This window comes from Saccopteryx leptura, chromosome 3 (genome assembly GCF_036850995.1).
Source record: "Saccopteryx leptura isolate mSacLep1 chromosome 3, mSacLep1_pri_phased_curated, whole genome shotgun sequence".
NCBI classification, from domain to species: Eukaryota; Metazoa; Chordata; class Mammalia; order Chiroptera; family Emballonuridae; genus Saccopteryx; species Saccopteryx leptura.
In genome coordinates this window covers 98,329,042-98,354,148 of record NC_089505.1, presented here as the reverse complement: position 1 = coordinate 98,354,148, position 25,107 = coordinate 98,329,042, and the positions used below count along the sequence as shown (strand labels likewise).

Here is a 25,107-nt window from a genome sequence, read left to right as displayed (position 1 = left end):
TGCCAGAGACTGTGTTTGAACCTGTGTGCTTTAGAGCAGTGGTTTTAAGTCCGCGAAGAGTTAACCATATGATGTTGTGTGAAGATTGTATACCCAATGATTAGAGACGCTATCATCTTCGTACAACATCAGGGTAGTTAACTCTTCCACGCACCAGCACAAAATTTCTGGTGGACTGGCACCGGTCCGTGACTGGTGATTGAAAACCACTGCTTCAGAGGGCGAGGAACACTCACCGTCTTCTGCTGTGTCTGCTCTGGACTAGGGCACGAGGGCGCACGTTTGCCTTTACTGTTCCCCCAAATTCCAGGGCGGCAAACACCTACTGAGCACTCACTGTGTGCCAGACACTATGCTAAACCCTTCCTGTCGTCCCTTTACACAGGGGGACACAGGGTCGATGACTGAACCCTGGGCGCTCAGCCAGTACATGGTGGAGTTGAGACTTGAACCTCCGTACTCTGGCTTTAAACTCTAGGGAAGGGATAATAATGTATTAGAAATAAGTGAAAATATTAATTTGGGGCTCTCTTTCACAGTTACAAACCCTATGCATCATGAGACTCAGTTTTGCCCTGATGTCACCAGATGAGAATAGTGTTATTATCCCCATCTTACAATCGAGGACAGGGAGGCCTAGAGAGGTGACAGAGAGGTGACACGAGCTCCCAAGGCCATGTGGTTGGGCTGGAATGCGGGTTCATCACCTGTCTCCAAGTTCATTGTTCTTCCTTCCGCTTGTCAGCTGCCTCTTGGGGAGATAGTTATCTAGCTTGAATGGTGGCAGCCAGCAGGCCCCAGTGAACTCCACCAGGGCATGGCCCAGCCTGTTCCACGCCCCCACGTGCCCACCTCCGCTGGGCTAACACAGTCCCAGCCAGCTCACCCGGCACCTGCATCCACCACACCTTCGTTCTCAGAGCTTTAGAGCCCTTTGTTAGTTCCGAGAGGAATGTTGAGAAGTGATTTTCAAACTCCACGTCTTGGAACCCCCGAGGAAGCCAGGTTCGGGGTTAGGATATGGGGTCATTGACTATGTGAGTGGCAGCCCCACTTGTCTCTCGTCTGTAGTTGGGTTGCCATGTTAAGTGTTGAAAAGAAAGGGTTCAATGGAATTTAAAAAGTATATGCTTACAAACCACTGTCTAACCCAGCCACTGCCTTCCCACGTTACAAACGGAAAAACTGACTCCAACGCCTGTATGTCCCCTGTAAGTGATAATAATATGCAGGCATTGTTCTACATTTTAAAACTTATTTAACCCTCACAACGTCTCCATTTTACAGAGGAGGACACTGAAGCTCAGATGGTGAAGGAGCTTGCCTAAAGATTAGAATCCGAGGAGCCTGCTCCCCAATCCCCATGTTTGTGTTCTGGAGAGCAGAAGTCACTTGCTGAGGCCTAGGGCAAGACAGTGTAGGAACTGGGACCGAATATAGATCTGCCTTCCAACCCAAGCCCTAATCACCTCCTCCTGTCCAGGACGTCATTGGGGCTGGAGGGGAAGATGGGCAAGCCTGTGTGAATCTTGGCTCTGTTCTTCACTGGCTCTGTGACCATGGACAAGTGAATGGACCTCTCTGAGCCTGCTTCCTCATCTTAGAAAAGTGATAATAGGGCCAACATCCTGGGGTTATCATGAGAGTTAATTAGGGTCCTCCACATGAGTTGGTTGGCATGGGGCCTGGCACAAACCATGGGGTCCCTGGCCATCCTCAAATCCTGGATCCAAGGAGTCCCCTACCTGCTCTGCCTGCTCCCTCCTCCCTCCTCCCTCCTCCTCCTCCCAGCCCTCACCTGCACCTGTATAATACAAATACTAATTACAACCATTTCCATGAGCTGCTTCCTGCTGGAGCCTAATTACTGGCCAGCTCTGTCATCATCATCATCATAAATAGCATTAAGTGAGACAGATTAACTGTGTCCTGAGTTTTATGCGATTAGGTCAGCAAATTGTTTGGCACACTCCGTCTCCCGAGTTTGGGAGTTATTCAGCCTGGTCGTCCCGCGCAGCTTAGAGCCAGCTGTAGGTTTCTGGCCTGTCTCGAACTTGGTGCTCAGAGATCAGAGTGGACAAACTTAGCTTCTTTAGCCCAGCCAGGAGGTGATGCCCAGAGTGACAAGGGTGGAGCAGGTTGGGGCTGCCGTCTTATTTGTTGCAATGGCAAAACAACTAGCTTTGGGGATCGATGCATCTGCATCCCCATCCAGGCTTTGCTTTTTTCCAGATGTTTGACTTTGGGCAAGTTACTACTAACGCTACCTGAATGACAATTGTTTTGTAGTATGCAACAGGGAAGAGCCAAGGTTACCAGGACCAGGCTTGGCACCCGGCATGCCATAGGTCGTCCTGGTTTTTCCTTCCCTTCCCATCTTCTATCAATCTTAGCATGCCTTGAAGAGCTAGCCCTCCCTAAACCTGCCACCACACACGCTAACATTTAATCAGTGTTGCTTATCTGTGGGGCACTGAGCTAAGGACTTTTATGGGGCTTATTTTACTTACTATGTATAAAGACCCTAAAGGGTAGCTACCATTATCATCTTCGTTTGATGGACAAGAAAACCAAAACACAGAAAGGAAGTGGAATCACTGTCCAGGTTACACAGTTGTACTTTGCTGTGGTCTGTTGGAATGAGATGCTAGAGGGCCAGGCAGGGTATGCTGGGGAGCAGCAAGGAGGAAGGGTCACAGTGAAATCCAAGAAGACTGCCTGGAGGAAGATGGAGCTGAGCTTTGCCAGGGGAAGGATGAGAAGAAGGCCTCACAGGCAGAGGACAGTAGATATGCAAAGGCCAGGAAGCAAAAAGCACTCTCATATTTTACTGAGGTTTGAACATGTGAGGGAGAAGTGGTGAGAGGGAGGCTGGAGAGCAGCCAGGGGCCAGATCCTGGGGGATGGGAGGAGGGGGTTGGAGCCAGGCCAAGGCTCATGCTTGCTTCTGCCAGTTCTAGGGAGCCAGCGTGTGAAGGAGAGTGGCTGGATCCTATCAGCTAGGATCTGCTTGGAGCCGGCCCGGAGATGAGGGACTGGGGGATGATTGCTAGATATGGGGGGGCAGGAGCTAATCAGGGAATGCTTCAGGGGAAGGGGACAGAGTCAGTGGGACTGGACAGAGAGGCAGAGATGAGAGATGGGGCGGCTCTCAGGAGGGGGAGGTAGAGAGAGGCATGGTGGGACCCGTGCACGGGCTCGACGGTCATTGGTGTGGATGTGGCCCGGGCCAGGAAATAAGGAAGAGTGGCTGGCCGGGTTTGGGCTTGGGTATGGGATGGACTCAGCAGGCCCTGAGGTTGTCAGTTGGCTGCACTGGGTAATTGGGTAAGGCTTTCATTGCCTTCCAGGGGCCCCCCAGTCAGGTGAGTCAACACCTGGCCAAGTGGGTGTTTCCAGCCCCCTGCATGTGTGGGCGAGTCTCCGACTGCTCACACTATGAGGGGAGCCTAGCTTGGGACTCGGGTCCAGACCACAGTGATCCACTCACTGTCTGGCAGGGCTGCTTCCTTCTTGGCCTCACACGTATGCTCTGTGCCCTTGGCCTTCCAGCCTCTCCCGGAGTCTCACCCTGCGGCCTCCCTTCCCCATAACTCTGCCCGCCTTTCCCCTTCCCGTGCCCAGGCTTCCAGCTCCATCTGACCCTTTGGTGGCACAAAGTGGAATCTCCCTCCCCCACCCCCAGTCATATCCCTCCCAATTGCCCACATTTCAAATTGGGCAGCCTGTTGTCTCCAAAGGAGGTCAGTCTAGAGAGCCAGGCCCCACAGTGGCGCAAGAAAAGAGGGCGGGCCCCGAGAGCGTCAGGAGGGTCTGGGGTTGAGCCCCACTCCGTGGCTAACTGACATGCTGCCTCCTTTCTCTGGCCTCAGTCTCTGCTCCTGTAAAATGGGGATCTCAGGACTTATTCCACAGGGTGATCATGAGACACAAATAAGATAAGTGTATAAAAGAGCCTTGGGAACCCTGACCAGATATCTCGGTTGGTTAGAGCATCTTCTCAAAACACAGAGGTTGCTGGTTCAATACCCGGTCAGGGCACATACCGGAACAGATGTATGTTCCTGTCTCTCTCTCACTCTTCCTTTCCCTCTAAATCAGCGGTTCTCAACCTGTGGGTCGTGACCCTGGCGGGGGTTGAACGACCAAAACACAAAGGCGACCCCTGTGTTTTGGTCGTTCGACCCCCAACGGGGTCGCGACCCACAGGTTGAGAACCGCTGCTCTAAATTCAATAAAACATTTAAAAAAAAAAAAGAGCCTTGAGAAATGTATGGGCAATGCTGGGCTTGTGTTGGGATTGAAGACTCTATTTTCTGGGGGGGGGAAAGTTGTTTTTTTTAAATAAACATTGTATTTTAGAACAATATTAGATTTATAACATTATTGGAAAGATAGTATAGAGTTCCCTCACACCCAGTTACTAACGTCTTATTCAGAGTTGGGCAAAAGTAGGTTTACAGCTGTGAGTATGCAAAACACAGAGTTTATTCTTTGTGTTGTTATTTATTAATGATTATATTTTCCATATGAACAACTGTAAACCTTCTTTTGCCCCACCCGGTATTATATGGTACATTTCTCACATTTCTTACAATTAATGGACTGATACTGATACATTATTACAAAGTGCTGTCTGGACTTTATTCAGATTTCTTTCGTTTTTATCTAATATCCTGTTTCTGTTCTAGGCTCCCATCCAGGACACCCCATTACATTTAGTTGTGATGTCTCCTTAAGCTCTTCCTGGCTGTGACAGTTTCTCAGACTTGCCTTGTTTTTAGTGACCTTGACAGTTTTAACGAGTAGGAGGCAGGTATTTAGTAGAATGTTCCTCAACTGGGATTTGTCTGACGTTTTTCTCATGATTAGACTGGGGTAATGTGTCTGTAGGAGGAAGGCCACAGAGGTAAAGTATCATTTATATCAGTGGTCCCCAACCCCCGGGCTGCGGACCACTACCGGTCCGTGGGCCATTTGGTACCGGCCCGCAGAGAAAGAATAAATAATTTATATTATTTTCGTTTTATTTATATTTAAGTCTGAACAGTGTTTTATTTTTAAAAAATGACCAGATTCCCTCTGTTACATCCGTCTAAGACTCACCTTTGATGCTTGTCTTGTAAGTTCAACAATTATATTTAAAAATACCACAGTTTTTACACCGGTCGCATAATTTTATTTTGTGCATTTATCCGTCCCACTCTAAAGGCCGTTCAGTGAAAATATTTTCTGACATTAAACCGGTCCGTGGCCCAAAAAAGGTTGGGGACCACTGATTTATATCACATTATATCATGAGTGCGTACAAGCTATTGGTAAGTCATATTGGACTTAATTACTCTTGATGTTACCTTGATCCCCGGGAAGTCTGTTAGTTTTACCCTGAGTGCAGCAGCAGGGCCAGGTTAATGCCAAATGTTGGCTGAACTAAGGCCAAGATCAGAAAATAAGGACAAGGGCAGAAGCAAATGGAAAAGGAGTGAAGGGCCCTTGTTGCTTATCTCAGTTGGTTAAGAGTGTCTTCCTGAAACAACAAGGTTGTGGGTTCGATTCCTGGTCAGGGTGTACACGGGAAGCAACCAAAAAAAAATGCATGACTGAGTGGAACAACAAATGCTTCCCTTTCCTTTCCCCACTCTCTCCTTCCTGTCCTCTCTCTGTCTCTCTAAAAATCAATGAAAATTAAGCCCTGACCAGATAGCTCAGTTGGTTGGAATGTCGTCCCAGAGCGCAGAGGTTGGCAGTTCAATTCTGTGGTCAGGTCACATACAGGAACAGAGGGATGTTCCTGTCTCTCTCTCTCTCTCTCTCCCTGCCTCTCTCTCAGAAAAAAAGAAAGAAGGAAGGAAAGCAAGGAGGGAGGAAGAAGGGGAGGGGAAGAGGGAGGGAGGAAGAAAGGAAGAAAAGTAGTGAAGGACAATAAACGCAGGTGAGAGGTGGGTGCTGCAGCATGTCTATCAGGTACCAGGTCACTTGAGGATGAGATGTTATATGTCAGGAAGTTCATGGTTCAGCTCATGTAATCTTCACAACACCCTTTCTACGGATGAGGAAACTGAGGCCTGAAAGAGGAAATGACATGGTCACTTCAGCCAGGGAACCTGGGGTCGAGCCTGGGTCTGTCTTTACTGCCTCAATCTCCCAGTGTTGAATAAATACGTTGAAGCTGTGTTTCCAGGAGAACCAATCAGGGAAGGGGTGTTCCTGATACAGGTTGTTTCTAATTCACTTTATTCATGATGGGTGATAACTAAAGCACATTTAATAAAAGGATAGGCAGTGGGAGTGGAAAATGGGATCAGAGAAAATACGGTGGAAAATGTGGACAAAGGAAAGACTTAAATAAAGACCAGGAAAAAGCCCGTAGGTGAGTTTCTGATTTGGTTATGAGCTTCTTGGCAGCCAATGGAAAAAGGAATATAGGGTGATTTCTATGATTCCTGTTCAGAAAGCAGAGAAGCAGTTCACTTTTTCAGGAACTTTATGGTAAATTTGAAAAGAAATTAATCTGGCCCTGGCCGGTTGGCTCAGTGGTAGAGCATTGGCCTGGCTTGCAGGAGTCCCAAGTTCGATTCCCGGCCAGGGCACACAGGAGAAGCGCCCATCTGCTTCTCCACCCCTCCCCCTCTCCTTCCTCTCTGTCTCTCTCTTCCCCTCCCTCAGCCAAGGCTCCATTGGAGCAAAGTTGGCTCGGGGGCTGACGATGGCTCTGTGGCCCTGCCTTAGGCGCTAGAATGGCTCTGGTTACAACAGAGCAACGCCCCAGATGGGCAGAGCATCGCTCCCGGTTGGGCGCATGCAGGAGTCTGTCTGACTGCCTTCCCGTTTCCAACTTCAGAAAAATACAAAAAAAACCCCCCCAAAAACCAGAAAAGAAATTAATCACCTGGAAATTTCACATTTAAAAGACACTGAGCAATGTCATGAATAATGTAGTAGTAATAGATTTCTCAGGGTGTCATCTTCAGGAATGATGGCCATATTTTTACTATCTTGCCCCTAGGCTAGAGTTGTCCTATTTGAATCTTACTTGATTGTCATTAAACTCTTTTATTTTTATTTATTGATTTTAGAAAAGAAGGGGGAGAGAGAGAGAGAGAAGGAGGTAGGTCAGAGGTGGAAAGTAGTTGGGACACAGAACTCACAGTCTTGAGAGAGGGGATATCAGGTGCAGCTCCCTTGAGGGTAGGGACCGAGTTCTATGCAGAGCTACCTCCTCAGCTGGCAGCACAGGGCCTGACAAGCATCAGGGGCTTAGAGAACTCCTGTTGAGTGTCCAACACCTACAGAGATAGATCTGGGGTCAGGGTCAAGGGTCATGGCCACATACACACCAGAGGGGCTGTGGAGGTGAGCCTAGAGAGGTAAGTTTAGGCCAGATGGAGTCCTTGAATGCCAAGCTAAGGAATTTGGAATTTGTTCTTTAAGAGGTGGGGATCAGTGGGAAGTTTTTAAGCCTGTGTTTTATAAGAAATAATTATACAGCCTGACCAGGCGGTGGCGCAGTGGATAGAGCATCGGACTGGGATGCGGAGGACCCAGGTTCAAGACCCTGAGGTCACCAGCTTGAGCGCTGGCGCATCTGGTTTGAGCAAAGCTCACCAGCTTGGACCCAAGGTCGCTGGCTTGAGCAAGGAGTTACTCGGTCTGCTGAAGGCCCACAGTCAAGGCACATATGAGAAAGCAATCAATGAACAATTAAGGTGTCACAACGAAAAACTAATAATTGATGCTTCTCATTTCTCTCCGTTCCTGTCTGTCTGTCCCTATCTATCCCTCTCTCTGACTCTCTCTCTGTCTCTGTTAAAAAATAATAATAATAGCCTGACCAGGCGGTGGCTCAGTGGATAGAGCATCCGACTGGGATGCTGAGGACCCAGGTTCAAGACCCCGAGGTCGCCAGCTTGAGCACCGGCTCATCTGGTTTGAGCAAAAAGCCCACCAGCTCGAACCCAAGGTCGCTGGCTCCAGCAAAGGGTTACTCGGTCTGCTGAAGGCCCGCGGTCAAGGCACATATGAGAAAGCAATCAATGAACAACTAAGGTGTCGCAAAGTTCAATGAAAAACTAATGATTGATGCTTCTCATCTCTCCGTTCCTGTCCGTCTATCCCTGTCTATCCCTCTCTCTGACTCTCTCTCTGTCTCTGTAAAAAAAAAAAAAAAAAAAAATAATAATAATAATAATAATTATACAAATAACTACTTCCACTTAGTGGTCACTTGCTGTGTGCCCAGTACTGTTCTAAACACTTTATATTTATGTAAGTATCACAACAATCCTGTGAAGGAGGTACTGTTATTATGCCCCCTGTTTTACAGTTGAAACACCTGAGGCACAGAGAGGCTGAGTCACTTGCCCGAGGTCACACAGCTGGGAAGTGGCACAGTGGGGTTCTGAACTGAGGTTGGGATCTAGAGCTTTACTGTACTATATATTATCCTGTCTGTTAAATGCAAGTGTTTAACTGACATACAACTGGAGTGTGTATGAGATGACATACAAGGATTTAACAAATCCCAGCTAATTACTAGCTCTGGAGGGCAGGCATTGACAGGGAGGGCCCTTGGCCACAAAGGGCTGTCTCCCTAAAGAGATGAGGCTTAGAAATTCACCATGAAAACAGATTGAAGGGTGTGGCCAAGGAGTCCCAGGCCTGTGACTTTCTCTCAGAGCTGCTCTTTCCTGCCTCTGACATGCTCCAAAATTCTTTGAAGATCCCCTGCCTTGGGCAAACCAGCTACAAGTGCCATCAGGCCTCCGTCATCAGAGCTCCCTGAGCGGTTCTATTTCTCATTTCTGCTCACCTCAGGCCTTTGTCTCCACGGGGTGGGGTTTCCAGGGCTGGCACCATCACTGTCATCTGACTTTCATCACCTTCACTGTGCAGCCAGGAATGAGCTGTGGTTCCTCCGTCCTGAGTCCCCACCAAGCCCTCCTCATGAACACCGTGCCCGGATGATCCTCCTGGGCCTGGTGGGGCAGGATGGGACAGGAACAAGCAGATCACGACTCTCCACACAGCAGAAGTCGTTCCCCTTTCCCTGAATCTCGCAGCCAGTTGTGCCACCCACAGCCACAAATGAGGCAATTAGGGAGAGCTGGTGCTGGCTGCCCTGCCGGCTCAGGGCCTTTGGACTCCCCCTTCCTCAGTGAGCACGGGACCTGGAGCCAGGACCTAGGTTCTAGGCCCAGCTCTGCCATTTACTAGTTGGGTGGCTCGGGCTCTCTAATGGCAGCCTCAGGAGGTCAGTAGGCTAGGAGTCACATATCCTGGTTCCTTCGCTGTGGAGCCAGGAGACTTTGGAGGGGGAGAGGGAATGGAATAAGTCCTTCTTCCGCCCTAATCCTCAGTCTTCTCATTTGTAAAGTGGAGGTGCTGATCCTCACCTCACAGGGCACTGTGGGGTCAGGAGAGATTTTTGTCAGGCAGCCCAGAGTAAGTATTGGGTCCCCCCCCCCCCCACTCCACTTCTCTTGTAAAATGGAAATGATACCTGCTGAGGCCGAGGCTCTAGGTAGGTGTGGGGACCCAAGACAGTGAGTGGAAGGCCCCACCCCAGCTCTGGGCGAGCACAGAGATAGGGTTACCGTTGTTGTTGGACTGTCACTCACCTGCTGGGGCCCGTGGCCTCCCCCCCCAGCTCCCACCGGACAGAGCCAGCTAAGCCATTCCCACGCCTGAGGTGGCTTCAGTTTCACTCAGGGCCCCCGGCAGGCGGTTCAGGAAGGGCCCCTCATCTTTTGTATGTTGAAAAATAAACAGCTCTCATCTCTGCATATTTCTGCTTGGGAGGTATGTGAGCTCCCCTCCTCATCTGCAGCCAGCTCTGTGAGCTCCCCTTGCCCTCCGTCTGCAGACCGGCCGCAGCGGGATGGAAGGCCTGGCGGCCTGAGCCTGGCCTGGGCCCCTGGGATAAGCTTCCAACCCCCCAGGTTCAATCCCTGCCTTTAGGGTTCTGCCCTCTGTAGTGTAAAGCAGTGGTCCCCAATCCCCGGGCCACGGACCAGTATCGGTCCGTGGGCCATTTGGTACCAGTCCACAGAGAAAGAATAAATAGCTTACATTATTTCCGTTTTATTTATATTTAAATCTGAACGATGTTTTATTTTTAAAAAATGACCAGATTCCCTCTGTTACATCCGTCTAAGACTCACTCTTGACGCTTGTCTCGGTCACGTGATACATTTATCTATCCCACCCTAAAGGCCAGTCCGTTGAAAATATTTTCTGGGGCCCTGGCCGGTTGGCTCAGTGGTAGAGCGTTGGCCTAGCGTGCGGAGGACCCGGGTTTGATTCCCGGCCAGGGCACACAGGAGAAGCGTCCATTTGCTTCTCCACCCCTCCGCTGCGCCTTCCTCTCTGTCTCTCTCTTCCCCTCCCGCAGCCAAGGCTCCATTGGAGCAAAGATGGCCCGGGCGCTGGGGATGGCTCTGTGGCCTCTGCCTCAGGCGCTAGAGTGGCTCTGGTCGCAACATGGCGACGCCCAGGATGGGCAGAGCATCGCCCCCTGGTGGGCAGAGCGCCGCCCCATGGTGGGCGTGCCAGGTGGATCCCGTTTGGGCGCATGCGGGAGTCTGTCTGACTGTCTCTCCCTGTTTCCAGCTTCAGAAAAATGCAAAAAAAACACACACACACACAAAAAAAAAGAAAATATTTTCTGACATTAAACTGGTCCGTGGCCCAAAAAAGGTTGAGGGCCACTGTGTAAAGTGCTGTGTGCTTCCATATAAGGAAGCAGGGGAACACAGAGCAGGGGACCAGATGCCCTGGGGTCGGGGAGGGTGGTCAGGAGAACTTCCCAGAAGGGATGGCCTCCCCAATGAGATGCTTCACTGCCCCTGGGCAAGTTGCTTCCCTGTGCCTCAGTTTTAGGCTCTGTGAAAGGGGCCAGTAATACCTGCTTTAGAGGGAAGGGTGAGAAGCTTAAATAAGGTGATGGATGGGTGTAAAAGACCTAACAAATAGCTGATACCCCTAGGCGTCCAGGAAATAGTACCTGCTATGCCAAGCTGGGGCCATGCTTGGTGAATGGAACCTTTTTTTTAATTCAGTAAGAGGAGGGAGGCAGAGATAGACTCCTGCATGTGCCCCTGACCTAGATCCACCTGGCAAGCCCAATAGGGGGCAATACTCTGCCCATCTGGGATGTTGCTCTGTTGCACAGCAACTGAGCTCTTCTTAGCACCTGAGGCAGAGGCCATGGAGCCATCCTCAACACCTGGGGCCAACTCATTTGAATGGAGCCATGGCTGCAGGAGGGGGGGCTAGAGAGCAAAGCGAGAGGGGAAGGGGTGGAGAAGCAGACAGGCACTTCTGTGTGCCCTGACCAGAAATCGAACGCAGCACATCTACACGCTGGGCCAACGCTATACCACTGAGCCAATGGCCAGGGCCCCTGAACTTCTTTTTTAAGCATCTTTTCCTTGAGTGGTTGACACCTGTTACTTAGTGTAACCAAGGGTCCTAGTTCAAGAAAAAGCCCAGCTGTAACCTAGCATAAAGTGAAGAAGCCTGGGAGCCCTTTCTCTCTCAGGTGAGTAATGAGAACGCCTTCACCCCATGGAAGGGAAACAGAAGACTCCAGAATTAAAATTCTTGCAATGGTACTCTGTCTCCCTGCAGGCCTGGGCCCCTTACCCATGTTTCCGTGGTGCTTGGGCACCGCCACATTAGATGCATAAGGATTTAAAGGCACTGTCCCAGAGGACTTGTCACTTCACCCTCAGCACCTACAGTATGATGGGGATTCCCTTTGCCAGACCAAGTCCCAGCCCTGATAAAGCTCACAATTCTGGGGCGGGGGAGGGAGATAAATGTAAAAACCAGAAGGGTAATTGTAACAGACTGCAATAAGTACCATAAAGGGAAATGATGGGGTGCTTTAATGCAGGACGGGAGGGTCTGCTCAGGGTAGTCGGGACACATGAGGAGGTGATGTTCAAGTTGTGATTTGAAGCAGGAGCTGACCACGGGAGGAGTAGAGATGCGGAAAGAATATTCCAGAGAGGGGGAACAGCGCTATAAAGTTCTGGGTGGGAGGGAGGAGGAACTTGGAGAATCTGAGGAATGAATGAGGGCCACACAGTAGAGGCTAGGACAGTGAGGCGGGGAGCAGCACAAGGTAGCACCCTGGTGGGCAGGGGCCACCCGGGGCTGGTAAAGGAACTGTCCCGGAAGAGTTTTAAGCAAGGAGGTGCCAGGGATTAGAATTTCCTTTTTAGAGACTAGCTCTATCACTTTATACTATGTGTATTGTAGGAGCCACATACGGAAATGAATGGAAGTGCTTCCAGAAAGCCCACAGGTCTCACTGGAAGTAGAGCGCCCTTTGGGAAACTGAGTTAGGGTCTTGAATGGAAAGGAGAGGGCTGGGTGTCCACAGTCTTTACCTGAGCACCCCGCATCTGGGGAAGCCCACTATTTCAGGGCCCCTGAGAGGCCTCAGGAGTGCAGGAGGGAAGGAGCACCTTGCTTGAGGCTCTTGACTCCAGAGAAGGAAGTGTCACATGGCCTTTGAGGAGGCCTGAAGCTGAAGCCAGGGTTCCTGCTGTTTGGGGGGAGAGTCACACCTTTGAGCTTGGAAGCAAGCATCAGAGATTCCCCTCCAGCCAAATATATACACATCATTTTTTCATTCTCTAGGTCAGGGCAGTTCTCTGGAATTTTCTGAAATAATTAGTGAACTCTGGCTTAAAGACCCCTGAGCTGGAGGAAGGGGGAAATGAGAGAGATACCTGTCTTTTTCACTCTACCTTTTCTTTCCCCTTAATCTTTGCAGTTCAGATGGGGGGGGGGGGGCTCTGCCACACCTAAGGGCCAATGCTGGGGGGAACATTTCAAGTGTTGTGGGCCACACTAGGGACACCTCCTAACACTTGACTCTTGCTATCTGCCACTGGGGATTACTGAAGGGGGGGACTTGAGGTTTCTTAGAAGAGGTTGCTGTGAGGCCCCTTCCTGCCTGCGAAGGGCTGGCCATGCCCTGACCTCTGGGCAAGGGAGGCTTCCTCTCCCAGGGACGCTTGGGCCTTGGGGGGTCTCCGGTGGGTCCAGGAAGGGAAACAGAGCCGAGCTCTTCAGGCCCCGCCTGCGAAGGTGGTGCAATGCCCGGCCCCGCAGCACAGCCCGCCCAGACCAGCAGGGCGCGCCGCGCGGTGGCAGTGACGGTGGGGAACCTGGCGTTGCGCGGGGAAGCATGTCTTGCCGAGTGTGTGGCCGCTGCACCCAGTGGCCTCAGCGCTGTCCGCGCCGGGGGTGAGGGTGGCATTGCCTAAGCGCAGGCGGTGGGGGGAGGCGGGACCCCCTCCCCCACGGCGGGCTGGTCGGTGGGCTGGTCTTGGTGTCAGGGCCGGGGCGGGGCGCGGCAGCAGCGGAGGTGGCGGAGGTGGCAGTGCTGGTAGCGGCAGCGGCGCCCGGGCTGTTTCCCCATTCTCCTCGTTTGGGTGCGAGAGTCATGGAGGTGCTGAGAGAGTCCGTGCTGCACTTGGCCTTGCAGATGTCGACCTACAAGCGGGCCACGCTGGATGAAGAGGACCTGGTGGACTCACTCTCCGAGGGGGACAGTTACCCAAACGGCCTGCAGGTAGGAGCCCTAGCCCTCTGTGAGACCCTGGCAGGAGATTGGGGTGGGGGGAGCTGGGCATGCGCGCTTATGCTGCCCCCCCACACACACTGCCTCCGCCCCCATCCTGCCAGCCCCTGCCCGAAGTTCTGGGCAGCACATGGGCTCCGTAGAAAAGACTTTCTGGGGCACAAGTGCCCCAGGGGCACTGAGCTTCCCCACCAGTCTCCCCTGGCCAGCTCTGCCCATCCCTAATTCCTTCTAACCACCTACTCGTGGGGCTACAGCCTAGATGGCAGAGTTGAAGCACACACCCTCCCCGCACCTCCAGGGCTGAACCGGTCCAGTTCCCTTTTCACAGAAGTGACAGTTCCTGAGCACTGAGGGACTTGCCGGGGGTCGCATAGCCCATTACTGGCAGAGTCTAAAACTGTTTTAGCACAAAAGTCCTGCGTCCCTGGAACCTACTCAGTCCTGGGCTCACTGGATAGTTGGTCACCCTGTCTGGCAGGCATTATTACCCTGTTCTTTTTCCACCCAATGCCTGAATTTCCTGGGGAGAGGGGGGGTGAACCATCCTCTGCCCCCTTTCCCTGACACTTCTCAGCCCGATTCCTCCCCTCCCAGCATCTGCCTCTGTGAGGTCCAGTAAGCCACCACCTCCCTGCCCTGTGGCACAACAGTGAGCATGAGGTCCAGTAAGCCACCACCTCCCTGCCCTGTGGCACAACAGTGAGCATGAGGTCCAGTAAGCCACCACCTCCCTGCCCTGTGGCACAACAGTGAGCACAGTTGCTTTCTGCCCGTCCCTCCCTGCGGGGTTGAGTGGGACAGTCCTGACCAGGGCCTTGACCCTAATTAGGTTCTTATTTAGGCAGGTAGGTAACAGTGAGTTGGAAATGTCAAGGATGCCCAGCAGGGCTCTGCAATCTGTCTCCTGAGAAACCCGGGGCAGAGAGAAGAGCTGGGGCATCTCAGCCCAGGAGGAGTTCTGCCAGGCTGACGGAGGGAGGCACTGGGGGGTGTTTGGGGGCCTCCCGCTGAACTAACACCAAACCATAGCCCACCTGGACGGAAAGGTTAGGGTGCATGGAAACTCAAGCTGGCAGGCCCAACCCTACTCGGGTACACCTCTTCCAAGCTGGACTAATAATACTAATAAAGGGAAATAGCATCGACTGAGTCCTTCCCTCAGGCTAGTGAAGTAGGTCCAGGGAGATCTGAACTCTTGACCCTGAATGGGATATGGTACCCTTACCTATGTCCTGCTTAACCTTCAGGACCATCCCCTGAGCTGTAGGGGATACTGTTCCCACTTACAGGTGAGGGAACTGAGGCTCTGAAAGGGAAGATAACCCCCGTTAGGTCACAGAGCTATGAATCAGGGACTGAGAAATCAAACCCAGTCTGTCTAGAACCTCTTCCCTGTGGACACTTTGTAAAAGGCTAAATCCAGCAGGAAATGAGATTTCTGTGGCAGGCACTTTTCCCTTCACAAATCAAAACAGAATCTAATCAGCAATCTTTTTCAGTCTCATCTTCCACAGAAGGTTCTAAATATATCAGCACAAAAGCATTTGGAATTCACAACAAAGTAATGTACCATGTTGTTATCATCATAATAGCGGCCCACATGCGTATAGCCTTTTTTCAGGTCACAGAGTACGTCCATCCCCCTGAGACTGCCTGGCAGAGGGAAGGCAGATCAGTCCCTGAAGCCCCGGGCTCAGAGTTAAATTCTCTCAAGATCTTGGGTGAGCTGCTTAATCCCTTTAAACAGCAGTTGCCTCATCTGTAAAATGGGAGCTGGAGAAAGCGGATGTAATGAATATTACGGGCCTGCTATGATTGTTGTTTTTATGACCTATGAGGTAAGGGCCCTGTGGCCCTATTACAGATGATGAAGCTGAGTCTGGGCGGGATTAGGGCGATTCCTGCTGTCACAGCCTGTCTTGTGGGTTGGAGTGCAGTGTTGGTGCCCTTAACCCTAACTGGATACGTTACCCCACTTTTTATAAAGGAAAAGCCAAAAAAGGTTGCCCTAAGGACTTTGGCATTTCTGTGGGTACCCAGTCTGGCTTAACTTAAGCCCCCACAACTTCCCCAAAGCAAATGTGAACTAGTCCAATGTGTGTTCCTCTAAGAGTCGTGACCCCATCCACCTTCATTTATGAAGGAAAGTTTTGTTTTTAATCATTAAGGTTTCTTTCCAATGTACAGACTTTGCATGCTCATTTGTGGAAAAACAGAATCCAGTATATATATAAAGATTTTTTTAAAAAGAAACAGTAATCCCAATGCTCTCAGGTAATAACTTCCGGTTTTTCACATTTGCAGGTAGCATATGTTTTTAAACATAGCTGAGCTGACTCAAAGGACACGATGTCGCATCCTGCTTTTCTCATTTAATGCCACTTCATAAACAGTTTTCTGTGTTGTTTAAAAACCATATTACCTTACGGCACCAATAGATCATGATATATTTAGTCAATCCACTAGCGTTGGACAGCAGGCCCGATAACTGCAGCACTGCAGTTGACCATCTCTCAGCCTTTTGGATAATTTCCTATGAGTTGGTTGCTAGAAACACAACTGCTTCCTCAATTTTAGGCTTTTAGAAAAAGAGCCAGTCTTCTCAAACCCCCCTCTCTTGCCAGGGCAGCTCTAAAAATAAGCTACTTGATTTCTCAAGAATTTGAAGCTAACTGGTTCTAGGAGCCCCGTAGTTATTGATACGGATGCTAGCAAATGAAAGCGCCCATCTTGTAGTCAAACTTGCCACCTTTCATACTGAATACGCTGACAAAGTATGGAATTTAGCTGAAGCCAAGTTCTACCTGTACCTCACCTTAAAGGGCTTTTCTTTTCCTTTACCTCATATTTTAGGCACAAGTTCATTGCAGTTCACCAAAATTTGTCACTGTGGACTGAATGCAGATTTTTTTTTTTTTAAGGTGAGACGAGGGGAGATAGTGAGGCAGATTCCTGCATGTTCCCTAACCAGGATCCACAGGGTAACCCCATCTGGGGTCAATGCTATTTTTAGCTCCTGAGGCTGATGCGCTCCAATGGAGCTACCCTCAGTGCCCAGGGCCATGCTTGAACCAATTGAGCCACTGGCTGCGGGAGGGGAATAAGGAGAGAAGGGGGAGGGGAGGGTGGCAAGAAGCAGATGGTCACTTGTCCTGTGTGCCCTGACCGGGAATCGAACCCAGGTTGTCCATACGCTGGGCCAATGCTCTCTCCACTGAGCCACCAGCCAGGGCCAAGTGCAGAATTTAAAGCCAGATAGCTCTAACATGGAGCCCCAGCTTTGCCTCTCGTGGGCTCTGAGACCTGAAAGCAACTCATTTAGACAGCTTTTTTCATGCAAAATGGGGTCAATACTATTAATCCACCTCTTGGAGCTGTTGCAAAGATTGAAATGAGACAATGTAGGTGAAAGCCTTTGGTACAGCGCACAGAAAATGGATTCAGGTGTTATCATCCAAATTCACCAGGCGTGATATCTCAGTGATGCCCTAAATGTCATAGCTTTTCTCTTGGAAGCCTGTGCTCTGGTTGGACTCGCTGCCTGGCCTGCCCACACCCCGGCACACACCATTTCAGCGCCTCAAAAGGAAAAAGCTAAGTTACCCCTGCAGCCTAACTGGGGAGTAAATGGTCATGACTATTTACCAAAACCTTTGGAACTCATCCAGTTACTTCTAACAATCCATTTTTTAAAGAAAAAGAAAAGCACCCTGGCTTGGTAGGTTGATTGGTTAGAGCAGTGGTCCCCAACCCCCGGGCTGCGGACCAGTATCGGTCCATGGCCATTTGGTACCGGTCCGCAGAGAAAGAATAAATAACTTACATTATTTCTGTTTTATTTATATTTAAGTCTGAACGATGTTTTATTTTTTTTAAATGAACAGATTCCCTCTGTTACATCCATGTAAGACTCACTCTTGATGCTTGTCTCGGTCACGTAATACATTTATCCATCCCGCTCTAAAGGCCGGTCCGTGAAAATATTTTCTGACATTAAACCGGTCCGTGGCCCCAAAAAGGTTGGGGACCACTGGGTTAGAGCATTGTCCTGAAGCAGCAGAGGTTACTGGTTCGATCCCTGGTCAGGGCACATATAGGAACAGATGTTCTCGTCTCTTTCCTGCTCTCTCTTGTCTTCTCTTTAAAATCTATAAAATAGACATTAAAAAATAAAAAAAAAGCTTTTTTATATCATATTTATATTTTATATTTAATTCTTAGTGTTAGTTTTCTCGTTTTTTTTTCCCTGCCATGCACAAGGCTATCTTTCAAAGGTGATTTCAGGGACAGTCCCACTCAATCCTTTGAAAAGACCTCTCCACCTACCTGAAGGTCCTTTCCTCTTCATCCACCTGTTAGAGACTTACACTTGGCCTTAGAGTTGTTCTAGAATCTGAGATGGTCAGACCTGGGACCTCATCCAGTTTCCTCATTTTAAAGCTAGGAGACAAAGGCCCCGAGGTGGCCCACTGCCACACATAGGGTCTCGGTAAAGTCGAGGGCGACCTTTGACTCCCCAGCTTTGTGCCCTTTCTCTTGTGCTGTTGGCAGCTGGGCGTTCCCTTGGGGAAGCAAAGAGAACCTGAGAGTGTTCCTTCTGAGTGTAGACTTTGATTCCTGCTAAGATTCAAGTTCTGTCCTCCACAACAGGAACTCCTTTCGGCTGTTATCAGTCACTGGGCGAGTCTGGCCTGGGGTCCTGGGACAGGTAGGGCACCAAGAAGAGATGGGAGGACCAGAGGACTTAACAGTTTTGCTCTGGACTGGCCCCAGTGGCTTCAGCCAGAAGTCCACCATATGGAAACTTCCAGAAGAAACTTCCCCAACCCAACACCCTCGTGGAGGGCCAAGCTGTCTTCGTCTGTCTGCTCTGAAAGACTGACTCTAAGAAAGGCAGTCTGATTGCCTTGCCAGCCCTCGTGGGGTGGCCAGGCTCCTGGGCTCCCGGGGCTGGGCTCCCTGCCAACCCCTTAGCCAGACTGACTCCTGTGTGCTGCTCCATGAAGCCCAGGTTGCTGGGAGGCCTGGCTGTGGTTCAGCCACTGCTGTCCCTCCTGACTCCCTGCTTTGTCTGAATACTGGGCTTTGCCTGCCTCCCACCCCTTCTGCTGCTGGTTAGTCTCCTGGGCCCCGGACAGTGGCAGCCCGATCTCCCCTGAAGCACTGCCTGCAGAACTCGTTCTTGCTGTAAGCCTAGGTGAGCCGGGCGCTCCCTTCTGTAACTGAATATTTATCCCTATTAGGGCTTTGTTCCCTTGGCCGTGGAAACCCTGGGAACTCGGGCTACACAGCTCCACTATTTCTCTTCCTCGCATTTTGTTTCTCTTGCACTCTCTCTCTCTCTCTCCTGTCTCCCCCTCCACCGCTCTCTTTTGAGGGCACTCGTTTCTTTCTGTCTCATTCTCTGTTCTGCCTCCATGACAATAAATGGAATATTAAACCCACTAATGAGCTGAGCATTTACAGTGATGGTCTTCGAAGCGTCAGCTCTGCTCCTTGGCCAGTGGTCACATACCCAGAGTAGAGTGGACTGCCCGCCACTCCTGCTCCTACCTTACATTGGCATGCCCTCCTTTCCAAAAGGACCGTGAGAAACCACTTGCCTCCTCCCCTTGCTGTGATCTGTCTTGCCGGGTCCTCTGAAGGAGGCAGGGCGGGACTCCTTGCGGGCTCAGAGAGGAGAAGGGACCAGCCAGCGGCTCACGTTTGCAGCCCCAGCCCTATCCGTGGCACTGGGAATTGGACCCCCAACCTGGAGAGGGCTCTTGATCAGCGCACAGTGCCTCCAGGTGACTTCTGCTGCCCCAGGGGGGTGCCTCTGGACTCCTTCCTCCTTCAGAGATGGGTTTGGGGCTTGTCCAGTAAAACCCAGAGGCCCTCAGCTGGGCAGTAGGAGTCGAGCAAAGACCATCACAAAGGATAAAAACCCGATTTTCAAATTCCACTTGCCATGTCTTCCTGGAATTATGAATTTCTAATTTGTTTCTGACTTAAATCTAATTAAATTTTACAGTGAACACCATGTGTTTGCTTGCCACCCAACAATGAGACTCAGCTCCACTTTGCTCCTTGGGGACAGCATGGCCATTGGGCTGAGGCTGTGGGCTCTGGGAGATGGTCGTTCTGGCTCGTCTCTCTCTTCCTCTGCCCCTTCCTGTGTTTCTTCTGGACCTAATGCAAGTACCTCCTCTCAGGGATGTTGAACAGTAGAATAGAACCGCCCAGCAACAAAACAGAATGAACATGATGCCAGGCACACAGAAAGCACTCAAATATTAGCTGCCATTATTACTCTGTTTTTGTTTTTTTCTTTTCTCCTTCCTTCTGTTCCTTTCATTGTCTCCCTTCCTTTCATTATTTTTTTTTTCTTCTCTTCCTGCACCTCAGATTCCTCGCCTGGACTGTGTATGGCTCTGCCCACATAAGGCAAGGTTTTCCTGCTTCCCTCAGCCTGATGGCTGTGCCCCCCAGCTTCCCAGGGCTAGCGCCAGGCAGAGGCCTCCCTGCCTCTCTGCCTTTCACCGCCTCCCCCACGAGCTAAGCTATAATCAGGGGGCACTGAGAGGCTTAGAGCAGGAAGCAGAAGGTGAGACAAGTCCAAGGGCAGGACTAGCAGGAAAACTAGGGATAAGTGTCAGCGCCTGCTTCATATCCTTTGGGATCCCTCTGAATACAAGGGAAACTGTGTAAGAAGACTTTATAAAGCTTACATGCTGTGAGCGCGAGAGCGCCACCCGGCTCTCTGTCTCCACACCAAGCCCTCTCAGCCCAAGCGCTAACGTTAGAGCAGTAGTGCCGTCAGAATCTTTGTTTCTCAACATTTTAAAACAAGTTCTTCAGGGATTTTAGAAGGTGGCACCCTTCCCCCACCTGACATAGCTGCTTCGGTTTCTAAGCCTCCTGGACCTCCACGGAAAATATGACTGGGCCCAAGTTCCTTTTCTCGCTTTGAGAACCCAAGTTTCCTTTTCACGAGTTCTTAAATGTTCCCCTTTCTCTGATGCAGCACAATTTTTAGTTATTTCCAGGCCAGAAAATACCTAATGATGACCATGAGGCCACTCAGTGCCCTTTCTTCCCCAAGGTGACCAGCCTTAGGTTCCCAAGTGCCAGGGTGAGACTCTTTGGTGACCTAGCTCCCGGGGCAGCCCCAGCCCCAGCTGCTGGTGGGTTATCCGCAGGTCAGAGTCTGGGTCTCCTCAGCTTCCCTGGTGGCTCCTTTCCCTCCCCACCCCCTGCCACCAAGCCTCGTTTGCTCTACCCTGACCTTTCCAAAGGGCAAATCTAATCATATCTCTCCAGCTGGTGGGAGCCCACATTCTTTATTCTTTTTTTTTTTTCAGAGACAGAGAGAGAGTCAGAGAGAGGGATAGATAGGGACAGACAGACAGGAATGGAGAGAGATGAGAAGCATCAATCATTAGTTTTTCGTTGCAACACCTTAGTTGTTCATTGGTTGCTTTCTTATATGTGCCCTGACATTGGGGCTACAGCAGACCGAGTGACCCCTTGCTCGAGCCAGCGACCTTGGGTCCAAGCTGGTGAGCTTTTTGCTCAAACCAGATGAGCCCGCGCTCAAGCTGGTGACCTCGGGGTCTCGAACCTGGATCCTCCGCATCCCGGTCCTATGCTCTATCCACTGCGCCACTGCCTGGTCAGGCTGGAGCCCACATTCTTTAAACCAGCTTATAGATGCCCTTTAGGATCTAAGCCTTGCCACCTGATGCCCTTTTCTTTCCCCATTCACCTGGCCAGCTCCATCTTACTCTTCAAGACCCAGCCCAGGTGGGTCTTGAAGGCTTCCTCCACCTCCAGGAAGCCTTCCCTGACTGCCCACCCCAGTCTGTGTCTTTATCTGCCTCTTTGCTGGGCTGTGAGCCCCTCCCTGAAAATGAAAGAGTCTGTCTTCCTCTCAGTTTTTGCCACACACGTGGCCCTGAGTTGGTGCTCAGCTGTTGACACACAGCCATGATGACACTGAACTGAGCTCCACCTTCAGGGGACCCCTCCTGTATCGTGGCCCTGGCTTTTGCAGGAAGTAACCTTGTAGAACAGAGGGGAGCCCCTGAGCTGCCCCCAGGCTGAGGTCCCTAAGTGCTATTGGCTAGCGAGTCCCTCCTCAGCCCCTAAGGCCCTGCCACGCCCTCCACTTCCTCTCATTGTGACTCCCTTCCTGTTTAGCTAGACTATGAGGCTGGGGACATTTTTCTTTTCTTTGAGGACCCTGCCTGGATGAAGCTGTTTCTCCATAGCATCTCCCCTGACATCTTCCCAAGACTCAAATCTTTGACCCACCGATGGCTCCAGAATCACAGACGTGGAGTCAGTTTCCAGCTTCGCCTCTTCAGCTGTGTGACGAGAGGCAGGGTCTTTTCCCTCTCTGGACTTTCATGTCCTCATTTGTCAGAAAGAGAACTAATAATAGCCCTCTTGGGGTTGTTGGGTTTAATGAGCTGAGGACGTCCACGCTCCTGGGAAGTGTGAGCTCTGGTGGCGTCATCCTTGTGGTGTATTGTCCCAGCCTGTGATGCTAGGGCTTTGAGGAGAGCCCAGCTGGACACTCACTGGATGCCTGCAAGTCCAAACATCCTGTTCTTTTTTAAACTCCTTACTGGAAAAACAGGGGAAAGCTGTTTTTTTCCTTCCACCCATATCGAATGACACACACACAAAAAAAACACCGTCCAGACTAGATTGAGCCACTTGACTCTCTGAAGTTTAGGAGTAAATCTGAGTGGCTGAGCAGGGTGGTGCTTCCTTTCCTGGATTAGGACCCGGTCCGTGGGAGCCAGACCACCCCTGAGGCAGGAGGGCCACCCTGATGTCTCCCCGCGGCTTGAGCCTGCCACGCAGCCCCTTCCTCCTGGGGTGTGGGGGCCCTGGGCTCACGTCCTCCCCGTCCCTCCTGCCTCCTTCGCTGCAGGTGAACTTCCACAGCCCCGGGAGTGGCCAGAGATGCTGGGCCACGCGGACCCAGGTGGAGAAGCGGCTGGTGCTGTTGGTGGCACTTCTGGCGGCAGGACTGGTGGCCTGTGTGGCAGTGCTGGGCATCCAGTACCAGACAAGTAGGTGCCTCTGTGTTTCCTCACGGGCTCGCCTCACCCTGCCCTCAGCTCTGTCCACTTGTGCAGGGGGGCTTCCTTGCTGGAGCTGGAACTGGACTGGCCTCCAAGGCCACGGACAGAGATCGGTCTGGCGGACTCGGATTGCTAACATAGCCTGAGGCCTGGCAGGTGGGCGGTATGGGCGGTGTGAAGGTTTCGGGGTCAGAAGGACATGCGTCTAAATCCTGGCCTGGCAACTTTGCATCCTTATGCCCTTGGACAAGTCACTTAATCTCCCAGAGCCAGTGTCTTCTCTACTTTGCATGGCAAAAACAGTGCCCAGTGTGGGGATGGCTCTGAGGATTAGAGATCATGTATAGCACATACCTGGTGCCTACTAGGACTTCTTTAACCTTAACTGTGGGTATTATTGTTGTTAGGATGTGTGGGCTGTGAGACATACAGGCTGGCACTGTCCCACCATCCTTAGTTCCAACAAAACAGCCATAGTGGCTTCTGTTTACTTAATTCTTCTCATGGACCAAATACCACACCTCTTCTTTACAAATGTAATCTCATTTTCTCTTTATAGCAACCCTTTGAGGTGTGGTTACTTTTGGCCTCATTTTACATATGAGGAAACTGAGGCAGTTAAGACTAAGTGAGTGGTCTGAGGTTATTGCAAGAGGGATTGAAGAAGCTGGAATTCAACCACAGGCCATTAGGCCCCAGAGCCAAGGCTCCGCACACAGACCTGATGTTCAATAGGCATTTATGGAACTGGAAATGACAGATCCAAGTGAAAAACAAGGGTGGGGGGTCCAGCCAATTTCAGGGTCTCTCACTCCCCTGTGCCCCAGCATCTAGCTTTCCGAAAGCAGGTTGACCACCTGGTTGAGCTGCTTCTGAGGGTCCAGCCCCACACACTGGGTCATCTGGTCACTCATCCCATCAGAGAGATTGTGAACCTTTACAGGATCTGGGAGCGTTCACCCCAGGCTTTATTGAGCCTTCTCCACTGTGAAGTTGCTGGCCCGCCCGGATGGCCATGCTGGACTGGGATACAGAAAAAGTTTGGGGGCCTGGAGAGGGGACTTCATCTGAATCATCCTTACATCCCTCCTGTATCAAGCACTATTCATTCATTCATTCATTCATTCATTCATTCCACAAATCTTCAATGAGTGCTTACTCTATGTCAAGACCTCCATGATGTGTAGATCAGGTATCCCCAAACTTTTTACACAGTGGGCCAGTTCACTGTCCCTCAGACCGATGGAGGGCCGGACTATAAAAAAACCTATGAACAAATCCCTATGCACACCGCATATATCTTATTTTAAAGTAAAAAAACAAAATGGGAACAAATACAATATTTAAAATAAAGAACAAGTAAATTTAAATCAACAAACTGACCAGTATTTCAATGGAAACTATGCTCCTCTCACTGACCACCAATGAAAGAGGTGTTCCTTCCAGAAGTGCGGAAGTGCGCTGCGGGGCCGGAGAAGTGGCCTCAGGGGGCCGCATGCGGCCCTGCCTGCAGGCAGTAGTTTGGGGACCCCTAGTGTAGATCCTTTACCACCTAATCCTGGCTCAGCAGGTGCTTAATGCATATTTGATTAATTAATGATTTTCAGGGTCTTAACCATATGTACTTGACATATTGCCTACATGGCATAGATGTGCAAATAGTTCGCACATCAAATAAATAAGTGATGGAATAGACAAAGGAACAAGAAGAACAAAGCTGTGAACAGCCTTTCTCCACTGAATCCTCCTGTCCTGTCCTGCCACCTTGCCTGAGGCAAGATCTGGCCTAAATCTGCTTTAGTTCAGAACACCCTGCCCAGGCAGTGTGGACCCTGCCTAGCCTTACCTGCCCAGCTCCTGGCCCTGTGCCTGGAGAGCAGGTGAGATTCCAGCAGCCAGTGTCGCCCTGAGACTGTCCCAGGAGTTCCCAAGGTGTTTCTCCACCAGAAACCGAAAGGGACCGCCAAGGGGTGGCTCCTAGTGATTGGGCCACAAAGGGGCTCAAGGAAGGAATCCGTTTCTGCCTCTATCCCAGCTTCTCAGGAATGTAGAAGGGTTTTCTCAGCCTGGACCTGGGTGAAAGGAACTCTGGGTGGAGCTGGGCCACAATCAGGTGGCCCTTGAGTCAACCCGTGTGTTTTCATCAGCTGCCTGGGCCTGGGAAAGCAGTGGCCACACAGATATTGACAGTAACCTCATTACCCAGCAGCAGGTGCTGGCACTGGCCACATCTGAGCAAACATAAGGCCAGACAAAGCAAATTCTTTGTGGGTTCTGAAAGACATACCTCTAAGTTATATCTGGGCACTTTATGCACCTTCCTGCTGCACCCTCCTTTCTAGAAACTTGCAGGTGTTTTATAAACAGCAGCAGCAAAACAATAACTTCTTCTAGAAAATATTCTGAAGTGTCTTAGAATCAATGCTAGGT

At 50.7% G+C, this 25,107-nt stretch overlaps 1 protein-coding gene across 5 annotated transcripts in view; it reads left to right on the top strand.

Moving 5' to 3' along the window:
* ECE1 (endothelin converting enzyme 1) overlaps window positions 1-25,107 on the top strand; it is a 114,000-nt gene that overhangs the window by 38,106 nt on the left and 50,787 nt on the right. For 3 of the 5 annotated variants that reach the window (XM_066375325.1, XM_066375326.1, XM_066375327.1), the window contains 2 exons: window positions 13,502-13,588; window positions 22,524-22,665. In XM_066375325.1, the coding sequence (XP_066231422.1) occupies window positions 13,502-13,588; window positions 22,524-22,665 (229 nt within the window). Of the gene's footprint in view, window positions 1-13,194; window positions 13,261-13,444; window positions 13,589-22,523; window positions 22,666-25,107 lie in introns of those variants that run through there. The other 2 variants (XM_066375328.1, XM_066375324.1) reach the window with 2 other exon arrangements.